The sequence below is a fragment of the Palaemon carinicauda genome, chromosome 4 (assembly GCF_036898095.1).
Source record: "Palaemon carinicauda isolate YSFRI2023 chromosome 4, ASM3689809v2, whole genome shotgun sequence".
Classification (NCBI taxonomy): Eukaryota; Metazoa; Arthropoda; class Malacostraca; order Decapoda; family Palaemonidae; genus Palaemon; species Palaemon carinicauda.
Window position 1 is genome coordinate 97,051,597 of NC_090728.1, and position 24,547 is coordinate 97,076,143.

Genomic DNA, 24,547 nt, shown 5'->3' on the forward strand with positions numbered 1-24,547 from the left:
TCGAACCAGTGGCATCTGTCAGCAGTCCATCTAGCGGGAGTACGGAATGTAGTGGCGGACACACTTTCGAGGACAACTCCGCTGGAGTCGGAGTGGTCACTGGACCTAAAATCATTCAAATGGATCTTATCTTAGGTTCCGGGTCTCCAGGTAGACCTGTTTGCAACAGAGGCCAACCACAAACTAGAGTGTTACGTAGCCCCCAACCTGGACCCTCAGGCTTATGCCACAGACGCAATGTTGTTAGACTGGAACACTTGGGAGAAAATTTACTTATTCCACCGATAAATCTGTTGATGAAAGTGTTAGACAAACTCAGAACTTTCAAAGGCCAGGTTGCTCTAGTAGCCCCCAACTGGCCCAAGAGCAATTGGTTTCCCCTGCTATTGGAACTGGGTCTCCACCCTCGACAGATACCCAATCCAATACTAACACAAGTAGTACAAACTCGCAATGTGTTAGCTTCCTCAAAAATTCAGAGTGCCCTAACTTTATGGACTTCATGAAATTTGCAGCTCAAAGAGGTGCAGATATTGATCCTCAAAATACCCTATTTTTAGAATCAGATAAAAGGGAATCCACCCTTCGACAATATGATTCGGCTGTTAAAAAACTTGCAAAGTTTTTAAGGAACTCAAAGGTTGAGTTGATGACTATGAATCTGACAGTAACCTTCTTCAGAACTCTATTTGAATCAGGCCTAGCGGCCAATACTATTACTACAATTAAATCAGCCTTGAAAAAGATTTTCCATATTGGTTTTAGTATTGACCTTACAGATTCATACTTCTCATCAATCCCAAGAGCATGCGCCAGATTGAAACCATCAACTCGCCCTAGCTCAGTTTCCTGGTTTCTGAATTATGTCCTTAAGTTGGCTTCTGACACTCTTAACGAATCTTGTAATTACATCCCTTTATTAAGGAAAACCTTGTTCCTAATGAGCCTAGCTTCTGGCGCCAGAATATCAGAACTTTCAGCCTTGACTAGAGATCCAGGTCATATTGAATTTCTCTCGTCAGGGGAAGTCCTTCTCTCCCCTGACAAAATTTTCTTAGCTAAAAATGAGGACCCCCAGAACAGATGGTCCCCTTGGAAGATTGTTCCGCTTCTTCAGGATCCATCGTTATGTCCAGTAAACACTCTGAAAGCCTACTTAAATAGAACTTCCATCAAGTCCTCAGGGCCCTTATTCATTAGAGAAAACGGAGGAACCATCACCCTGAAAGGAATCAGACAACAAATTTTATATTTTATTAAACAGGCTAACCCTGAATCATATTCCCTAATGTTCATGATATACGAGCTGTAGCTACTTCAGTTAATTACTTTCACCACATGAACTTGGATGAACTTACGAAATATACAGGCTGGAAGTCTCCGACAGTATTTAAACGCCCTAAAATTTGCTACAGTAGCAGCAGGGAATGTGGTTCCTCCTGAAGGTAATGAGTCTTAATCACTATGTCTTGCTCTATCCTCCTTCCTCCTACCTGCCTTACTAATTGTCCCTACCTTAGTTTTTGGTTTTGTTTTTACCTGAGCTACACCCTTATGGTGTATTTTTATTTTACCATGTCTGTTAATAGCCTTACTCTCCCACGAGTTGGTTTTTGTTGCTTTTACCCTCAGTATTGTAAATTAATATTAATCTTGCAGTCCATTATTTTACCTTGCATTCACTTGTCATCCCTTAGTTGGGATTTTTTGCTGCATTGTTACTTACCATTCTATCCTTTATGTTAAGGAGGTATTTACTCACTGGATTCCTAAGTATGTCCTATTTCTTTGAATTAAACCATATCTTTTGTTATTTTGACTTTAATTTACTTTCCCCTCAGGTATTTGTTCCAAGTTTTGGGACCATTTCTCTTGTACAATTTCACGGAGCGGAACAGGTGGAGCCCAGAAAAGGGATTTTGACAAAGGAAAAATCTATTTCTGGGCGAGAAACCTGTGCCGCCCAGTGAACCCTCCCTCTACTTCCCTCTCAGCATGGGCCCAACTTGGGTGCTATGAGGAGTGACGTCATTGGCGTGGGTTGAGTTGGTGGTAGTATTGTTTGGTGGTGGGTGTTGAACGGCACCTCGCTGTAACGGGGATATTGAAGAGGAGATATCTAAATGGTGCGAGACCTCTGGTTGTGATTTATCACGCCCCAGTATTATACCGACACCTTAATAGGTGAGCGAGCTGAGTTCAACCTGGAATTCCTATGCAACTTTTTTCTCTGGTAAATTCATAGCAGTTATATACCTTAGAAATGATGCAAAAGGAGCATTTCACTGGGGGGCACAGGTCAGAGCCCAGAAATAGATTTTTCCTTCGTCAAAATCCCTTATATATATATATATATATATATATATATATATATATATATATATATATATATATATATATATATATATATTTATATACAGTACTATATATATACTATTTATGTATGTATATATATATATATATATATATATATATATATATATATATATATATATATATATATATATATATATATATAAATATATATATATATATATATATATATATATATATATATATATATAAATATATATATATATATATATATATATATATTCTTCTAGATCCCAAACCTCTTCCTGACGGCTAGGGAGAGAAAATCATGAGATGAAGGTCTCGGGTTTTCTTTGATGAAGCAAAGACAGTCGACTTCTGAACTTGTTGGGTTAGAACTGTGTCTGGCAGGGGAATTAACTTGAGTTGTAACTCCGGGATTAGAGGGAACCAGTTGCTCCGGGGCCACTTGGGTGCCACTAGGGCCGCTGTTCCTTGGAAGGATCTCAGCTTGGTGAGGACTTTCAGCAGAAGGTTGGGTGGAGGGAACAGGTAAATCTTGGTCCATCTGTTCCAGTCCTGGGACATGGCGTCCACCGCTTCCGCTCGGGGGTCCTCGTATGGGGCCACGTAGTGAGGAAGTTGTTTGTTGTCGCTCGTTGCGAAGAGGTCGATCTGCAGTTCCGGGACTTGTCGGGAGATGAAGGAGAATGAGTCTGCGTCTAGGGACCATTCTGACTCTATCGGGGCTGTCCTGGATAGAGGATCCACCGTCACGTTGCGGAATCCTTGTAGGTGAACTGCTGAGAGGTGCCATCTTTTCTTGTCCGCTAGGCGGAAGATGGGTAGCAACACTTGGTTGAGTTGGGGCAATCTTGAGAGCTGACGGTTGAGACATCTGACCACGACGTCGCTGTCCAGAGTCAGTCGAATGTGGACTGAGGGATGTGGAGACAGCCTCTTTAGGGTGAGAAGGACCGCCATGGCCTCCAAGATGTTGATGTGAAACATTTTGAATAGGGGAGACCATGTTCCTTGAATTTGCCGTTGGCGGGAGTGACCCCCCCACCCTTCTAGCGATGCGTCCGTATGGATAACGACCGATGGAGGCGGTGGTTGAAGAGGTACCGACCTTTCCAGGTTCTTTGCCTCCGACCATGGTTTAGGAGTGATCGAAGCCGGGTCGGCAGAGGTCTCTTGAGATCTCTTCGAGCGATTGATGCGTATCTTCTCCAGACTCCCGATGCATCCTTTAGCTGTGCTCGTAGCACTGGGTCTGTCACTGAAGAGAACTGAAGGGAGCCGAGCACCCGTTCCTGTTGCCGTCTTGAAATCCGTTTGGATTTGAGGAGTCTCTTGACAGATCGCGCTATTTCCTTTCTTTTCTTTAGTGGAATGGAAAGACGGTGTGACTGAAGGTCTTAATGGATTCCTAGCCATTGGAATTTCTGAGCTGGAGAAAGTCGAGACTTTTTGGTGTTGATCTTGAAGCCCAAATGTTCCAAGAATTGGATCACCTTTGTGGAAGCTTGCAGGCATTCTTCTTTGGATGCTGCCCACACCAGCCAATCGTCCAGGTAAGCATCACCTGGATGCCTTGTAAGCGTAGGTGTTGAACGATTGTCTCTGCGAGCTTCGTGAGTATCCTTGGGGCTATGTTTAGCCCGAAGGGCATGGCTCTGAAGGCGTACTGTCTTCTTTGAAGTCTGAATCCTAGGTAGGAGGAGGTCTAGGGATTCATTGGAATGTGCCAGTAGGCGTCCGCCATGTCTATCGAGACTGTGTATGCCTTTTGAGGCAGTAGGGTTCTTATTTGCTGAAGAGTCAGCATTTTGAACTTGTTGTTCACTATGAACTTGTTGAGAGGGGACAAGTCCAGAATGACTCTGAGTTTGTCGGAGTCCTTCTTGGGAACACAGAATAGTCTTCCTTGGAGCCTGGTGGACTTTACCCTCTTGATCACCTTCTTATTCAAGAGTTCTTGGACGTATTCTTCCAGGACGGGGGTGGAGTTTTGGAAGAATTGGTGGAAAGCTGGTGGTGGTGTTACCCAGCTCCACCCTAGTCCGTTCTTGATGATGCTGTGAGCCCATGGATCGAAGGTCCAACGATCCTTGAAGAGGCGGAATCTTCCTCCCACCGGAAGCATCTCATTGCTTCTGGTTGCCCGAGGGTTTACCACCTCGGCTTGCTCCCTTTCCTCCTCTGCCTCTGGAGGGACGTCGAGAGGAGTCTCTGCCGGTGCCTCTACCTCTGGGACGAAAGGTAGTCAACTGCCTTTTGTAGGCGGGCGTGAAGGCTGGTGACTGAGCCACCACCGGCTGGGGTACCAGTTGAAAGGTCTGTTGGGGCTGAGCCACCAACTGGGCAGCGGCAGGTGCCGGAAACTGGCGTTTAGCCTGCCGTTGCTGAGGTCTAGGCTTTTTGGATTTCTTCTTCGGTTTGGGGCCCTCATCCTGAGAAGATTTCTTTTCTTTGACATGCCCCACTTATGGAGAAGGTTCCGGTTCTCCGTGGCGGCCCTGTCAACAATCTCTTTCACGAGGTTGTTGGGAAAGAGATCTTTCCCCCAGATGTTGTAGGAAATCAGCTTCTGGAGTTCGTGTTTGACGGCGGCATCCGCAAACACGAACTCTCTGCAGGCTCTCCGGGACCTGATGAAGCTATAAATGTCCTTCGTCAGGGTGTCAAGGTGGGTCTTGGCCAAGACCATGTAGAAGCCTGGGGTCCGTTTGTCCCCAGCCATCGTCTCCATCTGAACCTGGAGGGAAAGGGAGGCAGCCAGCCTCTCTTTCGTGTCCTGCTCCTGACGCAAAAGGTATTCGGAGAGCTTAGGGAGGTTTTCGTTGAACTGCCATCCAGTGATGTCAGCCTCCAACTTTCCCCTGGAGAAAGTTAACTGGATGTCCTTCCAGTTCTTGTCGTCGGGAGGGAGGGCGAGGGAGAGGGGGCCTACATTCCTCCAATGTAGGGCAGGGTTTTCCTTCTTCCACCGCTTTCAAAACTGCCAACAGGGACTTCTCCGCGAAGGGGAAGACCATGGTGAAAGGAGCAAGAAACGACGGGTGTTTCTTGTTAAGGGCCGGCACCTTAGAATTGGTGTAGCCCTTGCTCTTCAGGCAGCCAGCCAGAAGAGATTGAGGCTTTGCGTGGTCAAACACGATGATCTCCTTAGGCTCGGTTTCCTCCTTGGAAACGGGCTCGGACTTGAGACGGATGTAACAGTCCAGATAAGACTCGAAGCTAGGCGAGAATTCCACCTCTTCAAGGGGAATGGCGCCTATCTTGTTATTAATGAACATTCTGCCGTTCGTGATTGGCATGTGTTCTGCATGCCTCCATGGGTTCGTCACAGAGGAGAGAGGAAGGTCCTTCACAGTGTTCTTCCTCGGGGTTTGCTTCGACAAGCGAAGGATTTCTCTCATCAAATCCTCGTCCCTCTGGCGTATCCTCTCGTCAAGGATCGCAACCAAGGCCTGGTGGTTATCCACAGGGGTGTCCACTCTTGTGAGTGTGGAAGTGGAGGAGGTAGAGGGGACAGGTTCCGAAACAGCAACAGAAACGATAGAGGGGGCAGGGACGCCTTCACCCTCAGAGTCAGGAGCCTCCCTAGGTTCCTCCTCTGGACCCTCGGCCATCAGGGTCCTCTCCGTGGTGTCCGACACTTCCGACATCCTTTCCACCTTGTCAAGATTGAAGTCTTGGAGTGCGTCCGATATGTCCGGTTCGACCGTCAGTTGGACGCAGGGGATCTCTGATTTCGGGATGACAGCATCCGCAGATGCTTTGGGGAAGAGCAGAGCTCTCATCTTCTCACTAGGGAGATAGGGCCCCATGGCGTTCTTCTGGAAACCACGCACCCACTTGCGTAGTTTCTCCGCAGACGGGGGGGGCCTCGAACGCCTCATTGAGCAGATCCTTGCAGACAGTGCAGACCTGCGGGTCCCAACAACGGAGACATCCTTGTGAAACGGAGCAGCTGGCGTGGGTTCGGCACGTCAGGTGGCCATAAATAAAAGTCCGGGCGCCGAACGCTGCAGAAGGCGCTCTCACACCGGATGTACTGTAAAGAAGAAAGGGGTACATGAGTATACAGAAATCTGTAACATTGACTTAAAGTAATCTTAGATTAGTCTTAAAGTAATTTCAATTACAATATAAGATTCCTTTGCAAGTGTAAGCTTAGGATAGGAAAGCTGGAAATGAATCAGAAAAGACACATACATGTGCATCCCGCCCAGCCAATTGCTGTGACCTTACACCATAACTAATTCTAGGGCTTTCCTTTGAGTAAGCCCTAAGGAGGGGGAAAAGTTATCCAGAATGGATAATTAGCACAGCTTGTACTTCCTCCGGGGTATTAGCAATGGTGAAAGGGAGAGAGCCGAGTTCATTCAGCCTAGTGGAAAAGGAGAATTGATTATCCCCAATTCAAGTAGGTCCCGGCAAGGGACTGTGCATGGATGCACAGAGTATGCTAAAAAGTATTTACTGCATAACTATACATCATAGTTTTCTGACTAGGGTATGTACTATACCATAGATGTACTGGCTATCGTATATAGCTATACAATAGACATTGCCGGCACATTGCCGGCAGGTTGAGAGAGGTGACAGTCCACTGCTGTAATATGAATTAGGTGGAGCCGGCAGCCCGCCGATGTGTCGGAAGCACACCGGGCGCCAGTGAGTCTCCGATTGAGGGGTAACCCCTCCCAGCCATCAGTCTATGTGGCGGAGAAAGGGCGAAACCTCAGGATGATGGCAGATCGCCGGTATGTCGGCGGCCCCTGGTAGTCGGCAGGCAACCGGCTTTAGGTACTCCAACCCTGACTTCAGTCTATGAGACAGAGAGGAGACCAAGGCTAAGCTGACGGGTGTTGCCGGCAGAGTAGTGCGACAGTGGACCGGCACTGATTGAGATAGAGAGAAAGCTTAGAGGAAGGAGGAGGGAAGGGTGGCAGCTCACTACCCTAACCTCGCCTTCCTTAAGAAGGAGGGTTCAAATGGAAGGGAGAGTATGGTCAAGCTTCCATCCAGCCGTAACTGAGCCGACAGTCGGCTAGAGTTGCAGGTGGCGGTCCAAGGGAGGACCGAAGAACACTCTAAGATAGGGAGGTCTTCCGCTGGCAGACCGAGCTGTCATACGCTATCCCATAGTTCAACTATATGCGGGAAGCCTAGCAGTTCGGACTAACAGACAAAAGGACCGGGCTGACCCCACAACCCGCCGGCACTCGGTCGAGTTGTAGGACGGTGGACAAAGGTGTGATGACTAGGCCATCACCAAAGGTCAGAGGGGGAGGGGAGAGGGTCCTGAGAAGGAGTGTAGGGGAAGGCGTGAGTCCTCCCCGACACTCCAGAGGGGGGCGTTTTGTTTCAGTACCGGCACTGTCCTAGGTGTAGGAAGAATTCGTTCTCCATCCTAGGGTAGGTTAGTACAGTGAAAGAGTGGCATGGTCGTGCCGTCCTAAACTATAAACAGAATCCCAGGGTCTGCCTAACCTATGTTAGGGGAAGCATATCTCCCAGCCTGGAGAAGGCAGGTGTAGGACAAGTTGCTAGGCCACAGGGAGGAAGGGTCGTAACCCTACCAGGTGTGACCTATGGGGAAGGGCAGAGCCCTCCCCCTTTTGCCGTTCAGTGGAAACCAAGAGGAGAGTTCATTCGCCTAATGGGTAGCTGGGGGCAAACGACTGATACTCTGAGGTTCTGTCCCAAACTCAAAGCTCATGAACTATGGCTATGGGTAGGGAAAGAAAAATCCTAGCCTAACCTCACTTGAATGCGATTCAAGGTAAGGAGGGCTAGGATGTAGCCTAGGCTACCTCAGAGGGAGGAGAGATTACCTTGGTGCAAAGGTAACCGGGGAGGTGAGAAAGTATACAAAAGCCCTAAGCGTTAGGTTAGGGGCGAGGGAGTCGACTACCAATATCATCGAAACCCCTCGTATACTTCCTAGAAGGTGAAAAAACATGTGCAATCGCTGAATCTTATAAGTATAAATGCCTAATATCTTCATTTCATAAATTAACACTAGGAACACTTATATATCATGCCTGAAAGTAAACTAAAACGCCTAGGCTATCGCGCCTAGGGACTAGGCTAGCAATTCTAGCGTTGTGGATTTGACTACCTATACTCGCCGAAAACGAATACTATCGGCATAATATAACTAATTCCTAGCAATGAAGACTAAATAACTAATACTGATAATTAGTTATGAAACCGGGAAGGTTGTTTTGACTAACTAAATAAAGCATGTAATGCGAACAACAGCGTCAACAGTGTCATGACACCTCCGCTTAAGGCAACAGCTCCCCCACAAAACACGGTATTTTAAGATAAAAAGGCGTTACTTTACGGCCAGAGCTGATTTATACAATACAAGAATATGGTACTCAACTTTCCAGAAGATGGAGAGGCTGAAGATTGCGACATGCTGGAAACTAATAGCGAACAACTGGGAAAAATACCTGGTCATAGACGCTACAAGCGAAGGAATGGAGTTGGCGCGCGGTCGTGACGTCAGCCAAGATGGCGGCCAAACATGGCGTCGTTCATGACGTCATCGAGTACCGTAACAGCAACAGAGGAGGAGAACCTTGTATCGGCTCCTCCCATAACTTGCCACCAACTTCCCCCTCGAAGCGTAAACGCTATGTGGGGTGCAGATATCTATGTGGCGTGTCAAGCATACGTCCCCTGTTATTATACGATATCCTAAAGGGAAACCTTATGGGTACTCGTGCCAGAAGTTAGAATTCTGTGAAACCTTTAGTTTAATTCTCTGGGAATATCTACTGTAGTCATATATACCCTTAGGAAGCTACTGAAGGAACCTTCCATCAGGATGACATGGCCTGAGCCCAAAAATCTTCTTATAGTTTGAAATCACTTGCTGGTCCATGGACTGGAGGAGAGGGGTGGTATTAGGTGGAAGAAAAAGAATCATGATGAAGGAATACTGTGCTAGGATATCTTCCTCTACGGCAGGAGGGTGAGCAGGGGCATTATCCAACACCAGCAGGCATTTCAGAGGGAGGCACTTCTCTTCCAAATAGTTTTTCACAGTTGGGCCGAAACAAATATATACCTACTCGGTGAACAAGAGTCTTGTAACCCAGGCTTTTCCATTAGCCCTCCTCCATACCTGGAGTTTCTACTTAATCACTTTGCGGGCCTTCAAGGCTTAAGGATTATCGGAATGATACACCAGCAGGCGTTTCACCTTACAATCCCTACTGGCATTTGCACAGAGTGCAATGGCAAGCCTATCCTTCATAGGCATATGCCCGGGTAGCCTCTTTTCTTTTGCCGTGATGTATGTTTGACGAGACATTGTCTCCAAAAAGACCCAGTTTAAAACTTGCTGGGGACTGTAGCCTTCCTGGACAGTCAACTTGTCGAACTTCTTAACAAAAGCTTCAGCTGTTTTTGTGTCCGAACTTGCAGCCTCCCCATGATGCACCACTGAATGAACGCCAGAGCGTCTCTTAAAATTTTTGAACCATCCACGAGAACCCTTGAACTTTGGGGGTGCCTCTTTGATGTTCCTTCTCCTGTGTCAGCTTCGGCCTGAGCCCGCATGAGATCACCGAAAATGGCGCTGGCCTTCTGGTAGATTATCGCTTCGGTGATAGTGTGATAGTGTTTTCAGTCATTTCCTTGATCTTTATCCAGACAAGCAGCAGTCTCTCCTCATCGTGGACATGGCTCCTCTTGCTGGAGAAGAGTCATGCCCTTAGAAGGTGTTGCTGCTTTGATGACTTCCTTCTGCTTCAGGATCATTCTTGTCATAGACGGATTTTGCCCATATTCTTTTGCTATCACACTTAACCCCATACCGGCGTTGTATTTCTTGATTACAGTATTTTCATCTTCATCTACATAGAAAGCATCATCCTCTTTTTTCCCTGAACATCAGCAAATTTCTTGGGACCCATGGCTAATAACTTAATGTAATATCACGCATGATACATTACAATACATTAGTTACGAAAGCGAAATCGAAATCACAAACACTAAGTCAATGCGTAGATGCAAGATGGGATACAGTACAGTAGACGCTGACCAATAGGAGAGCAGGATCTTATGGTGGTAACTAGTATCTGAGTAGGGAGATAACCAATGGGAGCGTGGGAGGATGGTGGTGAGATTACGGGCTGGCGGCGCGTGAATTTTAAAATCAGTCTCGAACACGGTCCGGCTCTCGTACTGTACCTCCTTTTGTTGTCCAAAAAATTTTTTGTGATATGAGTCATAAAATTCTTCACACCTCGTTTCGCAGAGTGAAAATTTTGTAAGCAGATTCTATCGTGTCGAGAGGTATGACTGTATTATTTGCTAAGCTACAACCTTAGTTGGAAAAGCAGGTTGCTATAAGCTCAGGGGCTCCAACAGGGAAAATAGCCCAGTGAAGAAAGGAAACAAGGAAAAATGAAATATTTTGAGAACAGTAACAACATTGAAATAAATATTTTCTTATAAACTATAAAAATTTAAACAAATTAAGAGAAAAAGTAATAAGGTAGAGTAGTGTGCCCGAGCGTACCCTCAAGCAAGGGAACTCTAACCCAAGACAGTGGAAGACCATGGTACTGAGGCTATGACACTATCCAAGACTAGAGGACAATGGTTTGATTTTGGAGTGTTCTTCTCCTACAAGAGCTGCTTGCCATAGCTAAAGAGTCATCTTATGGTGCATTATTGCCATTAGTCTCCATTTGGTGCATTGATGGCTGAGGCATAACCCTCTTAAAGGAAAGATAGTGGGAAATATTTGAATTTAATTGGGTAACCTCGATATAAGTTAATTTCAAGAACAAAGCAATGTAAACATCAGGGAAGTTTCATAGAAATAAATGAACTTGAGAGTTTTCTCTCTTCAGGCCATTCATATTTTCTAATGTGATCCTTGAGCATTACTAGTGAAAGCTAGTTTTTACTGTAGTGGTGTGAAATGATACTGTAGTGATTTGTTTTTAAATTTCTCTGCAATGATATTAAATGATGCCTAAAAAAATTACAAATTTATTCTGATTCATAGTACAGTATTTTACATAATTAATTATTACTGTAGGGTATCTTAAAATTTGTTACTCAGTTTGATATAAACTTTTATATCCTTTAGGGCTATTTATCATCTTACGATGCTGGCAACACCCCATCTCATTGAAACGAAAGGCAATATAGTGAACATCTCAAGTGTGAATGGCATCAGATCTGTAAGTATAGAATTAGCTTTCAGTATTTAAGACCAGTGATGGCTCATGTGCAGGGTGTCAGAGCTGTACACTCCCCCCAACACTTGCTCCCAGGTGTATATGATCATTTTATAGAAACATCGAAAATATACAGAACTACGAGTACAGTACTGTATATTATAATAAAACATCATTGTATATTATTAATTATTTTTAATATACTTCAGTACTAAATGAATTTAATTAAAATTACATAAAAGTTACTTTCATATACAGTATGTGCGGTACAACTCCTTTCTGTTATTTATTTCCATCACTGATTGGGACAGTGAGTCACAGTCAGAGCAGCTCATTTTAGTTGTTTGAAATGTAAATACACCATTACAACTCTAATGGCAGAAGACAGAATAGTGTTTTTGGGCTTGAGCCATGTTATCCTGGTGGAAGTTACTCAAAAGCAGCCTTCTACTTGGGATATTTCTGCTAGTTATATACCAGAGAATTTTACCTAAGAAGTATCACAGAGCTCTATCCTGTGGAGCGAATATCCCAAGAGATATCTTGTATACAACAGGGACGTATTTAAAACAAGTCATGGCTATCCTTCCCCGAATAGAGTTAACTGTGTCTCGAAGGATATGGGATAGGATTGGATACGTGGGGGAGAGAGCCGTTACAACTTCCGATCCAAGTGTGCTACTACAAACACATTTCTTGGTTCCCCATTCCTTCTAGCAGCGCCATCTTGACAGTTGCTTCAGAGTTTTTTTGCGTGTTTTCATAATTTTTTGAGTGATTTTTTTATCATGGATGCTTCTGCTTCTTCTTTATCGCCTAAGCTGAGTACCATTTCCTTTTGTGTTGGATAATTTTGGATCTCCACCCTGGTATTTTTACAATGTGCATGCCTTTATTGCCTGCATCTGTCGCATGGCCGGCGCCGGCGGCTCATGTATCCAAATCGCTCAGAAATGCCTAGTTAATTTGTCATAGTATTGTAAGAATGTTTTATATATATTTTTACAATTGGGTTTTTATATGGGTTATGCCCTTTTACTATTTTCTGCATGTATTTTATCAGTCTTGAATTAGGCTAACTCTGCCTTGGCTGTCTGCCATGACTGGTAAATATTTACTTGTGAACCTTTTGTCACTTAACCTTAAGGGTTTCATGAGGCTGCTCATCCTCCCATGTTATTGATGAGTCCTAGTGGGGAGCTGCAGCCCTGAAGGTCCTTCTGGGAGTAGTGGATAGTGTTTTACATTTGTCCTAGGGCGACTGTGTTTCACTCATCTACTTAGCCTGAGTGTTTTGCCATTGTGGGACCTCCTTCCATATGTCTACTTCTTGATCCCTTAGAACACAACTAACCTTGTTCTAATGCTGACAGATCTCCGTTTTGTGTCACCTTACCCATTCCTAGACTTCCTTACTTAGTTTTTGGTAGGCTGGCAGCTGGTTGTGAGGACTTGTTCTCTGTGGCTACCTACTGCAGACCCCGTAGAACGCCATATTAGTTCTAATGGTACAGTTGGGCCTTCCTGTCCTGCTGCCTCACCACTTTCTGAATCCCCCCCCCTTGTTTGCCTGCTGGTGCGTCTACTTGCTGTGGAACATCGTTCCCCTCCCAGTCCATTTCTCTGGCGACTCAAGTCACTTTCGTTGCTATATAGATAGACGGGATAGCTTATAGGCTATCTAGTGTGGCCCTAGGTAGGCAGGATTTTTATCCCATCTTTGGACTAATTCTCTCTGCAGCCTTAGAGACCACTATTGGGTGGTCTAGTTGCCCCTTCACCTTTCTAGTTGGGCCATAACCCTTCACTGCCTTAGGGACTGCAGTTCCTTTGTCTAGTCTACATATCCTAGCAATTGAGTATCCCTTATCTGCTATATAGGCTAGGCTTGCCTGCACAGTATTTCTTATGGCCTAACCCTATCTAGACAGAGAGCTAGTACCCTTGGGGTTCTCCTCTGCTGCCTTAGTAGCTGCCTAGTCTGTGCCTGCAGCTTCTCATCCTTGGCTATGTACCTCTTGCTGTAGAGTCTTGCTCCTTTGCCTGGTCAGTTTATCCTGGCAGAAGTATTGCTCTCTATCCATGCTTCCAGTCCTGTCGGCTTGAGTTCTTCTAGCGTTGGATGTGAGTAGGCTAAGGGGGGAACATCCCTTCCTCTCTGCTGCCTTATCTGCAGCCTTAGGCTGGTCATCTACACCCCTTTTCCTCTTCCATATCTGAGGAACATTATCCTCTGAAGTTGGTTGATTGGATTCTGCCTGGTTGTCAGGATCTCCCTTGAATATACAATTCTTGGCATCCTGGCCATCTTGTACGGCTCTCATTAAATGTATTGTAGGGGCTACCCCCTTTTCTCATGATTTAATGATCATGACCAGGTCTTTGGTTGATTTACTCATCTACTGCCTTACATTCCCTGTGCCTTTTCCCCTTGCTTGTGGATTTTTTCTATGTAGGATTGTCCCGTTTTTCTTGCCGACTGGTTTTTATGGAACATGTCGAAGAACATAGGGGATCGACTTTTATATATACTGATGGCTCCAAATCTGATGCTAGCGTTGGATTTGGAGTACATAGTAATGATTTTAATTGTAGAGGTGCACTTCCTCTAACAGCTTCCATATTTACTGCTGAACTGTATGGCATACTAACTGCTATTGAGAAAATAGCTTTGGAAAAGGAGGGTAATTTTACCATTTTTAGTGATGCAAGGAGTGTTCTTCAAGCTTTACAAGTTTTTAATTCTAGTGACCCTCTAGTTTTAAAGATTTTAGAATGGCTTTGTAATATTGGACGGAGAGGTATAACAGTTCGTTTTTGTTGGGTTCCAGCACATGTAGGTGTGTCTGGGAATGAGAAGGCCGATTTACTGGCGAAGAATGCGGCATCCGAGTTGCTACCAAGGAAGCATCCCATTCCCTGTAATGATATCCTACCTTACATCAAGAAATTGGTTTGTAATAAATGGCAACAGCACTGGGATAGTCAAGATGGCAATAAAATGAGGGAAGTGACAAATATCATATCACCTTGGAGGTATAACATGATACCCCGAAAATGGGAGACGACTCTTTGTTGCCTCCGAATTGGTCACACTCGGTTGACACACGAGTTTCTGCTGAAGGGCCAATACCAACCGTATTGCGAGGACTGTTTAGTACCTTTAACAGTGAGGCATTTGTTGACCGAATGCCCTAATTTTACTAACTTAAGAAATAGATATCTGTTTGAGGCTCGAGGTGAGGATGGCAGGTTCATCCTTGTCAAGATTCTTGGACATGATGTGTCCTACTATGCGAGTGGAATTTTTAGATTTATTTCAGAAGCAGGTCTTCTGAAAACTATTTAATTATTGTAATGACTTCTTAACTTCTATGGTTTTAATTGAATTCTCTTTTAATTTTCATATATAATAAAAGCTATAGGCATCAATGACCTTAGATGTCAGGATGCCAGAAAACTTTCAATCAATCAATCAATCAATCAATCAATCTTGCTGACTGGACAATGCCACAGCCCCATTGTGTCTACATACTAGAAATAGCTGCCGCCTTAGACATGACTTCTGCTGCCTCAGGGACAGTTGGTGCTGGCTTAGGCAGGATGGTATGTGACTTTCCCCTCTTGGGATGTCTACTAGACCGACTTTTGCAGAAATAGTGTTCCACTTATGTGACACTTTTCCTCCATTTTCTACCACACTGTCTTTTATTAATATTCCATGAAGCTTAAAGATTTCTGAGCAGTTTGGCATGAGTCGCCATTGTAGTGTAGCAATAGCCATAGCTAGTGTCATTGAAAGTAGAAAATTGTTAGTTAGAGATTATTTTGAAAAATTTCTTATTCAACATTTATTTACATATTATTCTAAGATAAGAAAATTTTTTGATACCACTTGTACTCATTGAAATTTTCCATCTTACAGGTTGCTGAAGGCATGGAGTATTTGACGGTAACCTGTACCAGGCGGATCAAGTTGCCTTGTGGCCACAAGACTTACAGGAAGCAATCAGACTGTCATGTTTCCAAAGGGTCATTTGCTTGGGAACCTTCCAACTACAACACTTGCAAGTGCCTAATAGACACTGGCTTCCACACAACCATGATCTTCCAGGATGAGAAGGTTCTGAGTCAGAAGACCATTCGACATTGAGTGAGAGGCTTTCAGAAGAGCTCTCAACAAGGTGCTCCTTACCCTCCTTCCATGGAACTTAAGGACCTCCTCTTTCCCAAGGCCGAGGTGACTGCTGTGTTTGGTCACTAGTTACTGTCGGTTCAACTCCTGCCGGTACCATTGGATCATGCGGATGATTAAGTTCAGGACGCTTTGCAAGTGATGAGCCTAGATGCCGACAATATATCGACGACCTCTTCTGTGACGTCAGAGAGGGAGAGGATCCTGCTGACCACGTAAACCTCTGATGAGTCACTGGATGTCCATCAGATGAGTACAGTGCCCAGTACTTCTTCAGCTCATTCCTCCATCCCTGTATCTACGGTCCCTGCATCTACTTCGACTCCTGTTCCGACACCAAATACACCTTTGTTGAAATTTATAGCATCCATGAAGGAATTCATGGAAAACTTACGTGCTGAACATAAACATGCTCAAGCATCCATGGAGGCAAAGATAGAAGCTTTTCAACAGGCCACTACATCTAAGGCTCCACCAGCTTTGATCCTGCCAGATTGCTCAGGTAAGTATCCTTGGCCTTATGCTGAGCATATGGCTTTGAGTGAGAGGTACTTCACATCAGAAAAGGTATGGGTTCTAAGCCTGTCTCCGACTTAGAATTCTACCCTTCTATTGACAATCCTTACTGCTATGCAAGGCTTAACTCTGAAGCATCCATTAGGGATGATATGATCCCTAAGGAGACTATCATCCTGGACCATAACAAGGCTCAGTCCCTATTGGTCGAGGATCTCAAAATGGCCAAATTTACTAATAACTAACTTTCTGCCTTCGACAGAAAGCAGGCCACCTTTGTTGCTCCCAAGGATACTGTATTTCCTTTTGCCTCTAAGAGTTTAGAGGCTGTGAAGAAAGCAGTAGTGGAGGGTAGACCATTGCCAGTGCTAGAGGAGTGCAAACCTGTCTCCCTAGCCCTCCCTTATGACTCGGACAGTTGGAAGATGTCCAACACACATTTACTGTTGGAAAACTTTAAAAGGTCATTGAAGGCAAGCGGTTTAATGAAAGGCTGCCTAGAATTCCCAAATTCCTTTGAAGGAAGAATTGGAAGCCAAAGAGAGACTTTCTGCATTTTTGTCCCACCAGTCCTGTGAGATGTTAATTGGGAACTATTCCAAATCTGACCTCTTCCCAGTCTTGGCAAAATCACACCTGGCTACTTTCCATAGGGATCTCCATGCTTTCTTCTAAGCCAGAAGAGCGTGTAGAGAACATGTCTTAGCCGCAGCAACTAATAGGCATGAGCCTAAAAAGTTGATTGACTCTAACATCTTATTATTATTATTATTATTATTATTATTATAATTATTAACTGCTAAGCTACAACCCTAGCTGGAAAAGCTGGATGGTATAAGCCCAGGGGCCCCAATGGGGAAAATAGCCCAGTGAGGAAAGGAAACAAAGACAAATAAAATAATTTAAGAACAGTAACATTAAAATAAATATTTCCCATATAAACTATGAAACCTTTAACATAACAAGAGGAAGAGAAATTAGATAAAATAGTGTGCCTGAGTGTACCCTCAAGCAAGAGAACTCTAACCTAAAATAGTGGAAGACCATGGTACAGAGGCCATGGCACTACCCAAGACTAGAGAACAATGGTTTGATTTTGGAGTGTCCTTCTCCTAGGAGAGCTGCTTACCATAGCTAAAGAGTCTCTTCTACCCTTACCAAGAGGAAAGTAGCCACTGAACAATTACAGTGCAATAGTTAACCCCTTGGGTGAAGAAGAATTGTTTGGTAATCTCAGTGTTGTCCAGTGTATGAGAATAAAGGAGAATCTGTAGAGAATAGGCCGACTATTCGGTGTATGTGTAGGCAAAGGGAAAGAACCGTAACTAGAGAGAAGGATCCACTGTAGTACTGTCTGACCAGTCAAAGGACCCCATAACTCTCTAGCCATAGTATCTCAACTGCTAGAGAGTTATGGTTAAGGAAGTATTGGACAGAGCGGCTCAGGAGAATAAGAGCCTTATGCAAAAGTGGGGCATGTCCTCTAAAAGGAAATTTACCCCCGGAGAAGGACCTCAATCCAAAGGCAAGAAGCCTAGGAGACCCTTTAAAGGAAGGAAATCCATTCTTGTCACGACAGCCTCAGTTGCTGCCATCCCCCAGACTGTGTACATGGTTTAAAGGCTGCTCATGATTGGCTAAGGCAAGGAACAGTGACAGTGCCCTATCAAGCAGGACAATGCCCTAGAGACTGACCATATATACATATGATCAGCACCCAAGCCCCCTCTCCACCCAAGCTAGGACCAAGGAGTGCCAGGTAATGGCTGCTGATGACTTAGCAGATAGACCTATTGGCTCCCCCAAACCCCCCCTCCTTAGCTTACAAGGATAGTTAGGTTGCAGCAACCAAAAGAACTAAAGGGTTTGAGCGGGACTCGAACTCCAGTCTGGCGTTCATCAGTCAGGGATGTTACCACATCGGCTACCACAACCCCAGCAGTATGTATCACAGTCTCCAGCCTTTAATCCAGCATACGAGAGAGCCACCACAAAATTTTCACCCTGCCAGTGCTCGAAAGAAAAGCTCTAGTGGCAGAGGAAGATCTGGAAGAGGTGGTCAGTCTAGAGGCCGAGGAAGTAGAGCCAAGGCATTTAAAGACGCAGGTCTTTCACAACAACAATGAGGTGCTACCGAAAGAAGGACGACTTTACCATTTCAGGGATCAATGGGAATTCGATCCCTGAGCTCACAGCATAGTCTCCAAAGAACTAGGCTGGAAATGGAGACAGAAACCCCGTTCAAGAGGTTCTTCCAACCATCAACTCCATTCTTGGAGGATTACGTTCAGGATCTTCTCCTGAAGGGAGTTATCTGTTGCACAAAGTCCATGACTTTCAAGGGTGGCTATTCTATGTGCCCAAGAAATATTCAAACACTCTTCGAACTATTCTGAACTTGTCCCTACTAAACAAATTCATTCTGAATGACAAGTTCCAGATGCTAACTATCTTGGAAGTACGGACCCTACTACCCCAGGGGCCTACACCATCTCCATAGATCTTACAGACGCCTATTGTCATCTTCCTATAGGTCGGCGCTTCTCTCCCTACCTTGGTTTCAAAGTGGCATTAAAGGCCTACGTATTCAGAGCTATGCCCTTTGGGCTCAGTATAGCTCCAAGAATTTTCACAAAGCTAGTCGAGGCCAGCGTCCAACAATTAAGGAACAAAGGCCTCGAGGTGATAGTATACCTAAACGTCTGGCTAGTCTGGCCTGCAACGAAGTTGGAATGTCTTCTAACAGCTCAAGAAGTCATAAAATTCCTAGTCTCTGGGCTTTCAAATCAACCTTGAAAAGTCTAGCCTATCTCCGGCTCAGGAATTCCAGTGGCTAGAGCTTCACTGGAATCTAAAGTCACACATCCTTTCTCTACCGCAAGGCAAGAGAAAGGAAATCACAAAATCTGTCGGGTGCCTACTTCACTCAAAAGTAATCACCAGACAGCAACAGGAAAGAGTCTTGGGATCACTGCAGTTTGCTGCTGTGACAGACCCAATCTTAAAAGCAAGACTCATAGATGGCAACAGAGTCTGGAGAAGAAAGGCATCACAAGTCGGAGAGATCTTTGCTACAAAACCCCGGCTTTGCTGCGCAAACAGCTCAAACCATGATCAACTGCCAAGAGCTTTTCAACACACGTCCCTCTTCAGTATCCTCCTCCTTCTTTGACAATTCATACGGATTCCTCGGAACAAGGTGGGGGGGGGGAGGGCATTCCTCTTCTAAGAAAATACAGGGTCAGTGGTCAGCCACATTTCAGAGCTTCCATACAACATTCTGAAAGCTATGGTAGTATTTCTGACTCTGAAGAGACTGAAGCCGAAGACAAAATCACACATCAAATTAGTTATCGACAGCAAGACGATAGTCCACTGTGTTAACAGACAAGGCTCCAGGTCTCTCAGATCAAACATGTGATTCTAGCCATTCTCACATTGGCAAAGCAGAGAAATTGGCATCTTTCAGCAGTTCACCTAGAATGGATTCGTGATATGATGCCGGACGCCCTGTCAAGATCCAAGCCTCTGAAAACAGTATGGTCTCTAGATGTAAAATCATTCTGTTTTACTCTAGAGCAAGTCCCAGACCTTCAAATAGATCTCTTTGTGACGAACTTTAACAAGAATAGTCCACGGTATGTAACACCAAACTTAGATCCAGAAGCGGCAGGAATGGATGAGATGTCCCTGGATTGGAACCAGTGGTCTCACATTTACCTATTACCACCGTTCAACCTCCGAATGAAAGTCCTGAACAAACTGCGGACTTTCAAGGAACACCGGCTCCAGTGGCTCCAAAGTGGCCCAAGAGCAATTGGTATCCTCTTGTTCTGGAACTCAAACCTCTCCATTGCTGTCCCAGGATGTTCAACAGAAGACTTTCTTCGCTTCCTCTTGGTTAACGAAAAACCTTCAGCTCATGGTTTTCTCGCCCTACCAGCTCAAAGAAAGTTCAGAGTTGCGAAGAAGAGAATTAACTTTATGGAAGAATACAAGTCCAATGCTACGAAATGACAATACTTGTCTTCCTGGAAAGAAATGGGTTGCATTCGTTAAAAGACATCAGCCCTCCTCCATTACTATGGACTGTGTTTCTTTCTGTATCTCATTACATGTACAAGGTCTGGTCACTACAACTATTGCCACATGTAAGTTGGCACTAACTAGACCCATTGCTTATGCTTTTGATATTGAACTTGATAGTGAGCTGTTCAATAAGATCCCAAAGGCTTTTACTAAATTGAAACCTAATGCTCCTCCCAAGGCTATCTCATGATTGTTGGATAAAGTCTTGCACTCAGCCTCCTCGATATATAATGCCACTACCTTTCTGAGGGATTTTACTCAAAAGGCAATCTTTTTGTTTGCTATGGCTTCTGGCGCTAGAGTCAGCGAGATTGTGGCACTTTCAAGGGATGATGGCCACATCGAATTTTTGAAATCGGAGCAGGTAAATCTTTGCCCAGATCCTGCATTCTTGGCGAAATACAAACTTCCCCCAAAACGTTGGGTCCCTGGAAGATTGTTCCACTAAAGCAGGATCCTTCTATGTTCCCTGTGGAATGCCTCAAGACCTACCTGTCGAAGAGTTGGGCCCTTAAAGGTGGTCAACTTTTTAAAGGGGAAACAACAGGATCTAATCTCTCTTTGAAACAACTAAGGTCCAAACTCACCTATTTCATCAGAAGGGCTGACCTTGCTAGTATGCCATCGGATCATGACCCTAGGAAAGTTGCCTTTTCCTTAAACCTTTTGAAGGCTTACAGGCTTACATAGGATGGAAATTTTTGAGTGTTCTTCAAACATTACTTACGTCAGTTGGAAGAGATTAAACACTTTGTGTTGGCCTCTGGTAGTGTGATTAAACCAGCTTCTTGAGTTTAGTGCATGGACTCTCACGGACTGTATAATTGGGACTTCTCAGTCTGCATCGTGCAAGTGGAATAATGTTCTTATTTGCAATGTGTGCTATTTTATAATTGTAAAGAGTCAAAGGTGATATTTTTCTTGTTATGTTCTGAGTGTTACTATTTTATTACTGTTACATAATTTTGGGGCCTGAAAACTTCGGTTTTCTGCACATATTTGATGTACATGTTGCTCCGAATATTATTACCTTTATGAATTTTTGGAAATAATAAAAGGTTATTGTTCTTTTTGCATTTCCTTCATATGGACCTACTGTTCACAATAAAAGCAGTGTACCTCTGTCTTTTAACCCTCCTTTTATAGACTGGTCTGACTGACTACTGGAGACAAAGATTTTATTAGTGAGTGGGACTGTGCTATTAAATTCTTTTGCTCTTATGTGATTTACAAGCAAATTGCTTGTGCTCATAGCTTAGGACTATCATTCCAATTACTATGTGGAAGTGTGGATATATCTATGAGGCTTTAATTGGGTTAAGAAACTTCTTCTGGCCACAAATGAGAATATTATTTCTCTTGTACACTTCCATCTAGACTACGTGGCTCGAGCTCAAAAAACGGATTTTGTCGTAGGAAAAATCTATTTTTGGGTGAGATAGCCATATCATCGTGATGGACCTGCCTGTTACTTTTCGTCCCCTCCCAATTCTCAGTTTGAGGCCTGTATCATGCGATAGCTGCTCCTGGAATGGTGAACTAGGAAATGTGTTTGTAGTAGCACACTGGGATCAGAAGTTGTAACGGCTCTCTCACTCATGTATCCAATCCTATTCCATATCCTTTGAGACAAGGTTAACTCTATTTGGGGAAGGATAGCCGTGGCTTGTTTTAAACACATCCCTGTTGTATACGCAATACATCTTGGATATTCGCTTCAAGGGATAGAACCCTGTGATACTTCTTGGGTAAAATTCTCTGGTATATCACTCGCAGAAATATCCCAAGTAGAATTTCTATCAGGATGACATGGCTATCTCACCCAAAAATAGATTTGTCCTATGTCAAAATCGATTTTTTAAGCTTTGATGATTAAAATTTGTTTGGTGTAGAACTATGGTAAATAACACTGTCTGCTTCAGCAGTAATATTCATTGAAAATAAAAAAGATAACAGAAATGAAATTGCACCATTTGTGGTTACTCTGATCACATTAATTTGATGAGTGTCAATTATGTGTTGTTAAGAGCTATGAAATGAGGAGGAAAATTAGATTATGTCAATTATAAGTATGGTTATGCTATTATAGCCTTATTGGGTTTTGTGTAGCTATTGTAAAATGGATTAATATTACACTTGAGAGTAACTGCTATTACTGTAGTTTACTGGCATATGTATTAGATGAATCCAGAACTGAGTGTTTCTTTATTTGCTGCTGGGTAGTTTTAACCTTGGTGAGGTTAGGCTAGATGTGGGATTCATCTGGTTATTCAGCTGTATTTCAGCTGATTTACTTATAACTTAGAGAGGGGTTTTCCCACTGTCTTCCATTTGGTTATATGGCCAAGATAAGTGAGAGTGTTGTTCTCCTTCCATATTTATATAATATGGTTACTGGAGGGAGAGAAGGGAGGTACAGTATAATGGAATCATATATGCTTAATTAAATATCTTCCTATTTTAAGACTGGGCAGGCTCACTTGTGGTGTTTTATTCCCATAACTTTAGTCTGGGTAAACCATAAGGTCAAATATGATATAATAGGAGCTGAATGAGGATCGGTTATTGTGTGAGCCTATCTTTGTGTTAGTTATGTGGCCATGATAGGAGGGAGACAGGGGTATACTACACCCTTTCTGAAGTGAGTTTTCATATAAAACATTTCCATTACATATGACTTAGATTAAACCTAAATGCATCCATGCTGGATGTGATAACTCGGCTAACCTGAAGTGGGGTCATGAGTGTTATCGGGTGCATTATGTGCTGATTGGGTAAGGGCTTGGGACTGTGAAAAATATTCCATTTGTTTGGAGTGGATCAATTCTGCAAAGAATACGGATCCCGAAGTGGAAGACTTTAGAGTCAAGACCGTTTTCCTCTTTTCAATGGGGGTGAAAGGATTTCCTAAGATTGTGGGACCTACTGAGTATTTACCCAGCAAGGATCTCAGAGATCTTATTAGCCTTGATATACCAATTTAAGCAGTTAGAAATTACAGAAAATTTGCTTCTGAAAAGCACATTGGGTCTATGTCTTCTTCAATTGCACAAAAAATTGGTGTATTAAGAAAGTCTTTTAAGAGATTCAGTGACCAATCTATTTTGAAGAAGTGTTTTAATTCTTTCATTCTACCTTGTTTTGAGTATTTTTCTCCTGTCTGGTCTTCAGCTGCTGATTCTCATCTTAATCTGTTGGACAGGCACTTACAGTCTATTAGATTTCTTATTCCTGATCTAGATATTAATCTCTGGCACTGTCGTTCAATTAGTTTGTTACGCATGTTGCATAAGATTTTTCATAATTCTGATCATCCTTTACATTCAGATTTTCCCGGACAGTTCCATCCTGTTTGTAATACTAGGCATGCCGTTAATTCTAATATTCAGGTCTTCTCCATCATGAGGCTTAATACTACACAGTATTCTAGAAGTTTTATTCCAGCTGTGACCAAATTGTGGAATGATCCTAATCAGGTAGTTGAATCGGTAGAACTTCAAAAGTTCAAACATGCAGCAAATGTTTTTATGTTGAACAGGCTGACATGAGTCTTTTTTATAGTTTATATATGAAATATCTGTTTTGATGTTACTGTTTTGAAAATATTTTATTAATTGTTAATTATTTCTCATATTGTTTATTTCCTTATTTTTTTTCCTCACTGGGCTATTTTTCCCTATTGGAGCCCTTGGGCTTATAGCATCTTGCTTTTCCAACTAGGGTTGTAGCTTAGCTAATAATAATGATAATAATAATAATAAAAACTGGGGACATAGTGGATCAGGCCCCTTTCCATGTTTTTTACTTTGATCTGAGGACAACTTAGACTCCTTAGGGGAAGAAGCCTTACTGCAGGGTTCTTCAGAGGAGGCTTCAGTTTTCTTGAATAAGTATCCCTCAAGGAACATTTAGATGACCACTATGCTATCTAGGTCAGATCCAAGTCAGGGTTTTACTATGCAGGTTACCGGTCTGCCTAGATTTGGTACGCTTGTGTCTCCTGTGGACGCCTTGCTTATAGCTAGAATAGTAGAGGCATCGACCTTCTTCCTCTACCGTCAGCCTACTTCAAGTAGTGTTGGCTTGCCTTTTGCTTTCTTTCTGCTCCAGCCTCTGGATTCAGCTGTGGCTTGGCCTTTGTGTTACCAGTTTCCAAGGAAGGCTCTAGCAGGGGCTTTGCCTTCTGCTTTTTTGGATTTGGTTGTGGTTG

The 24,547-nt window shown here is 43.7% G+C and overlaps 1 protein-coding gene across 1 annotated transcript in view; it reads left to right on the forward strand.

Annotated features, from left to right (window-relative positions):
• The window catches only part of LOC137640077 (3-oxoacyl-[acyl-carrier-protein] reductase FabG-like), a 250,996-nt gene that overhangs the window by 110,088 nt on the left and 116,361 nt on the right, over window positions 1–24,547 (forward strand). The window contains exon 4 of the mRNA XM_068372519.1: window positions 11,447–11,540. Coding sequence (XP_068228620.1) covers window positions 11,447–11,540 — 94 coding nt within the window. The remainder of the gene's footprint in view (window positions 1–11,446; window positions 11,541–24,547) is intronic.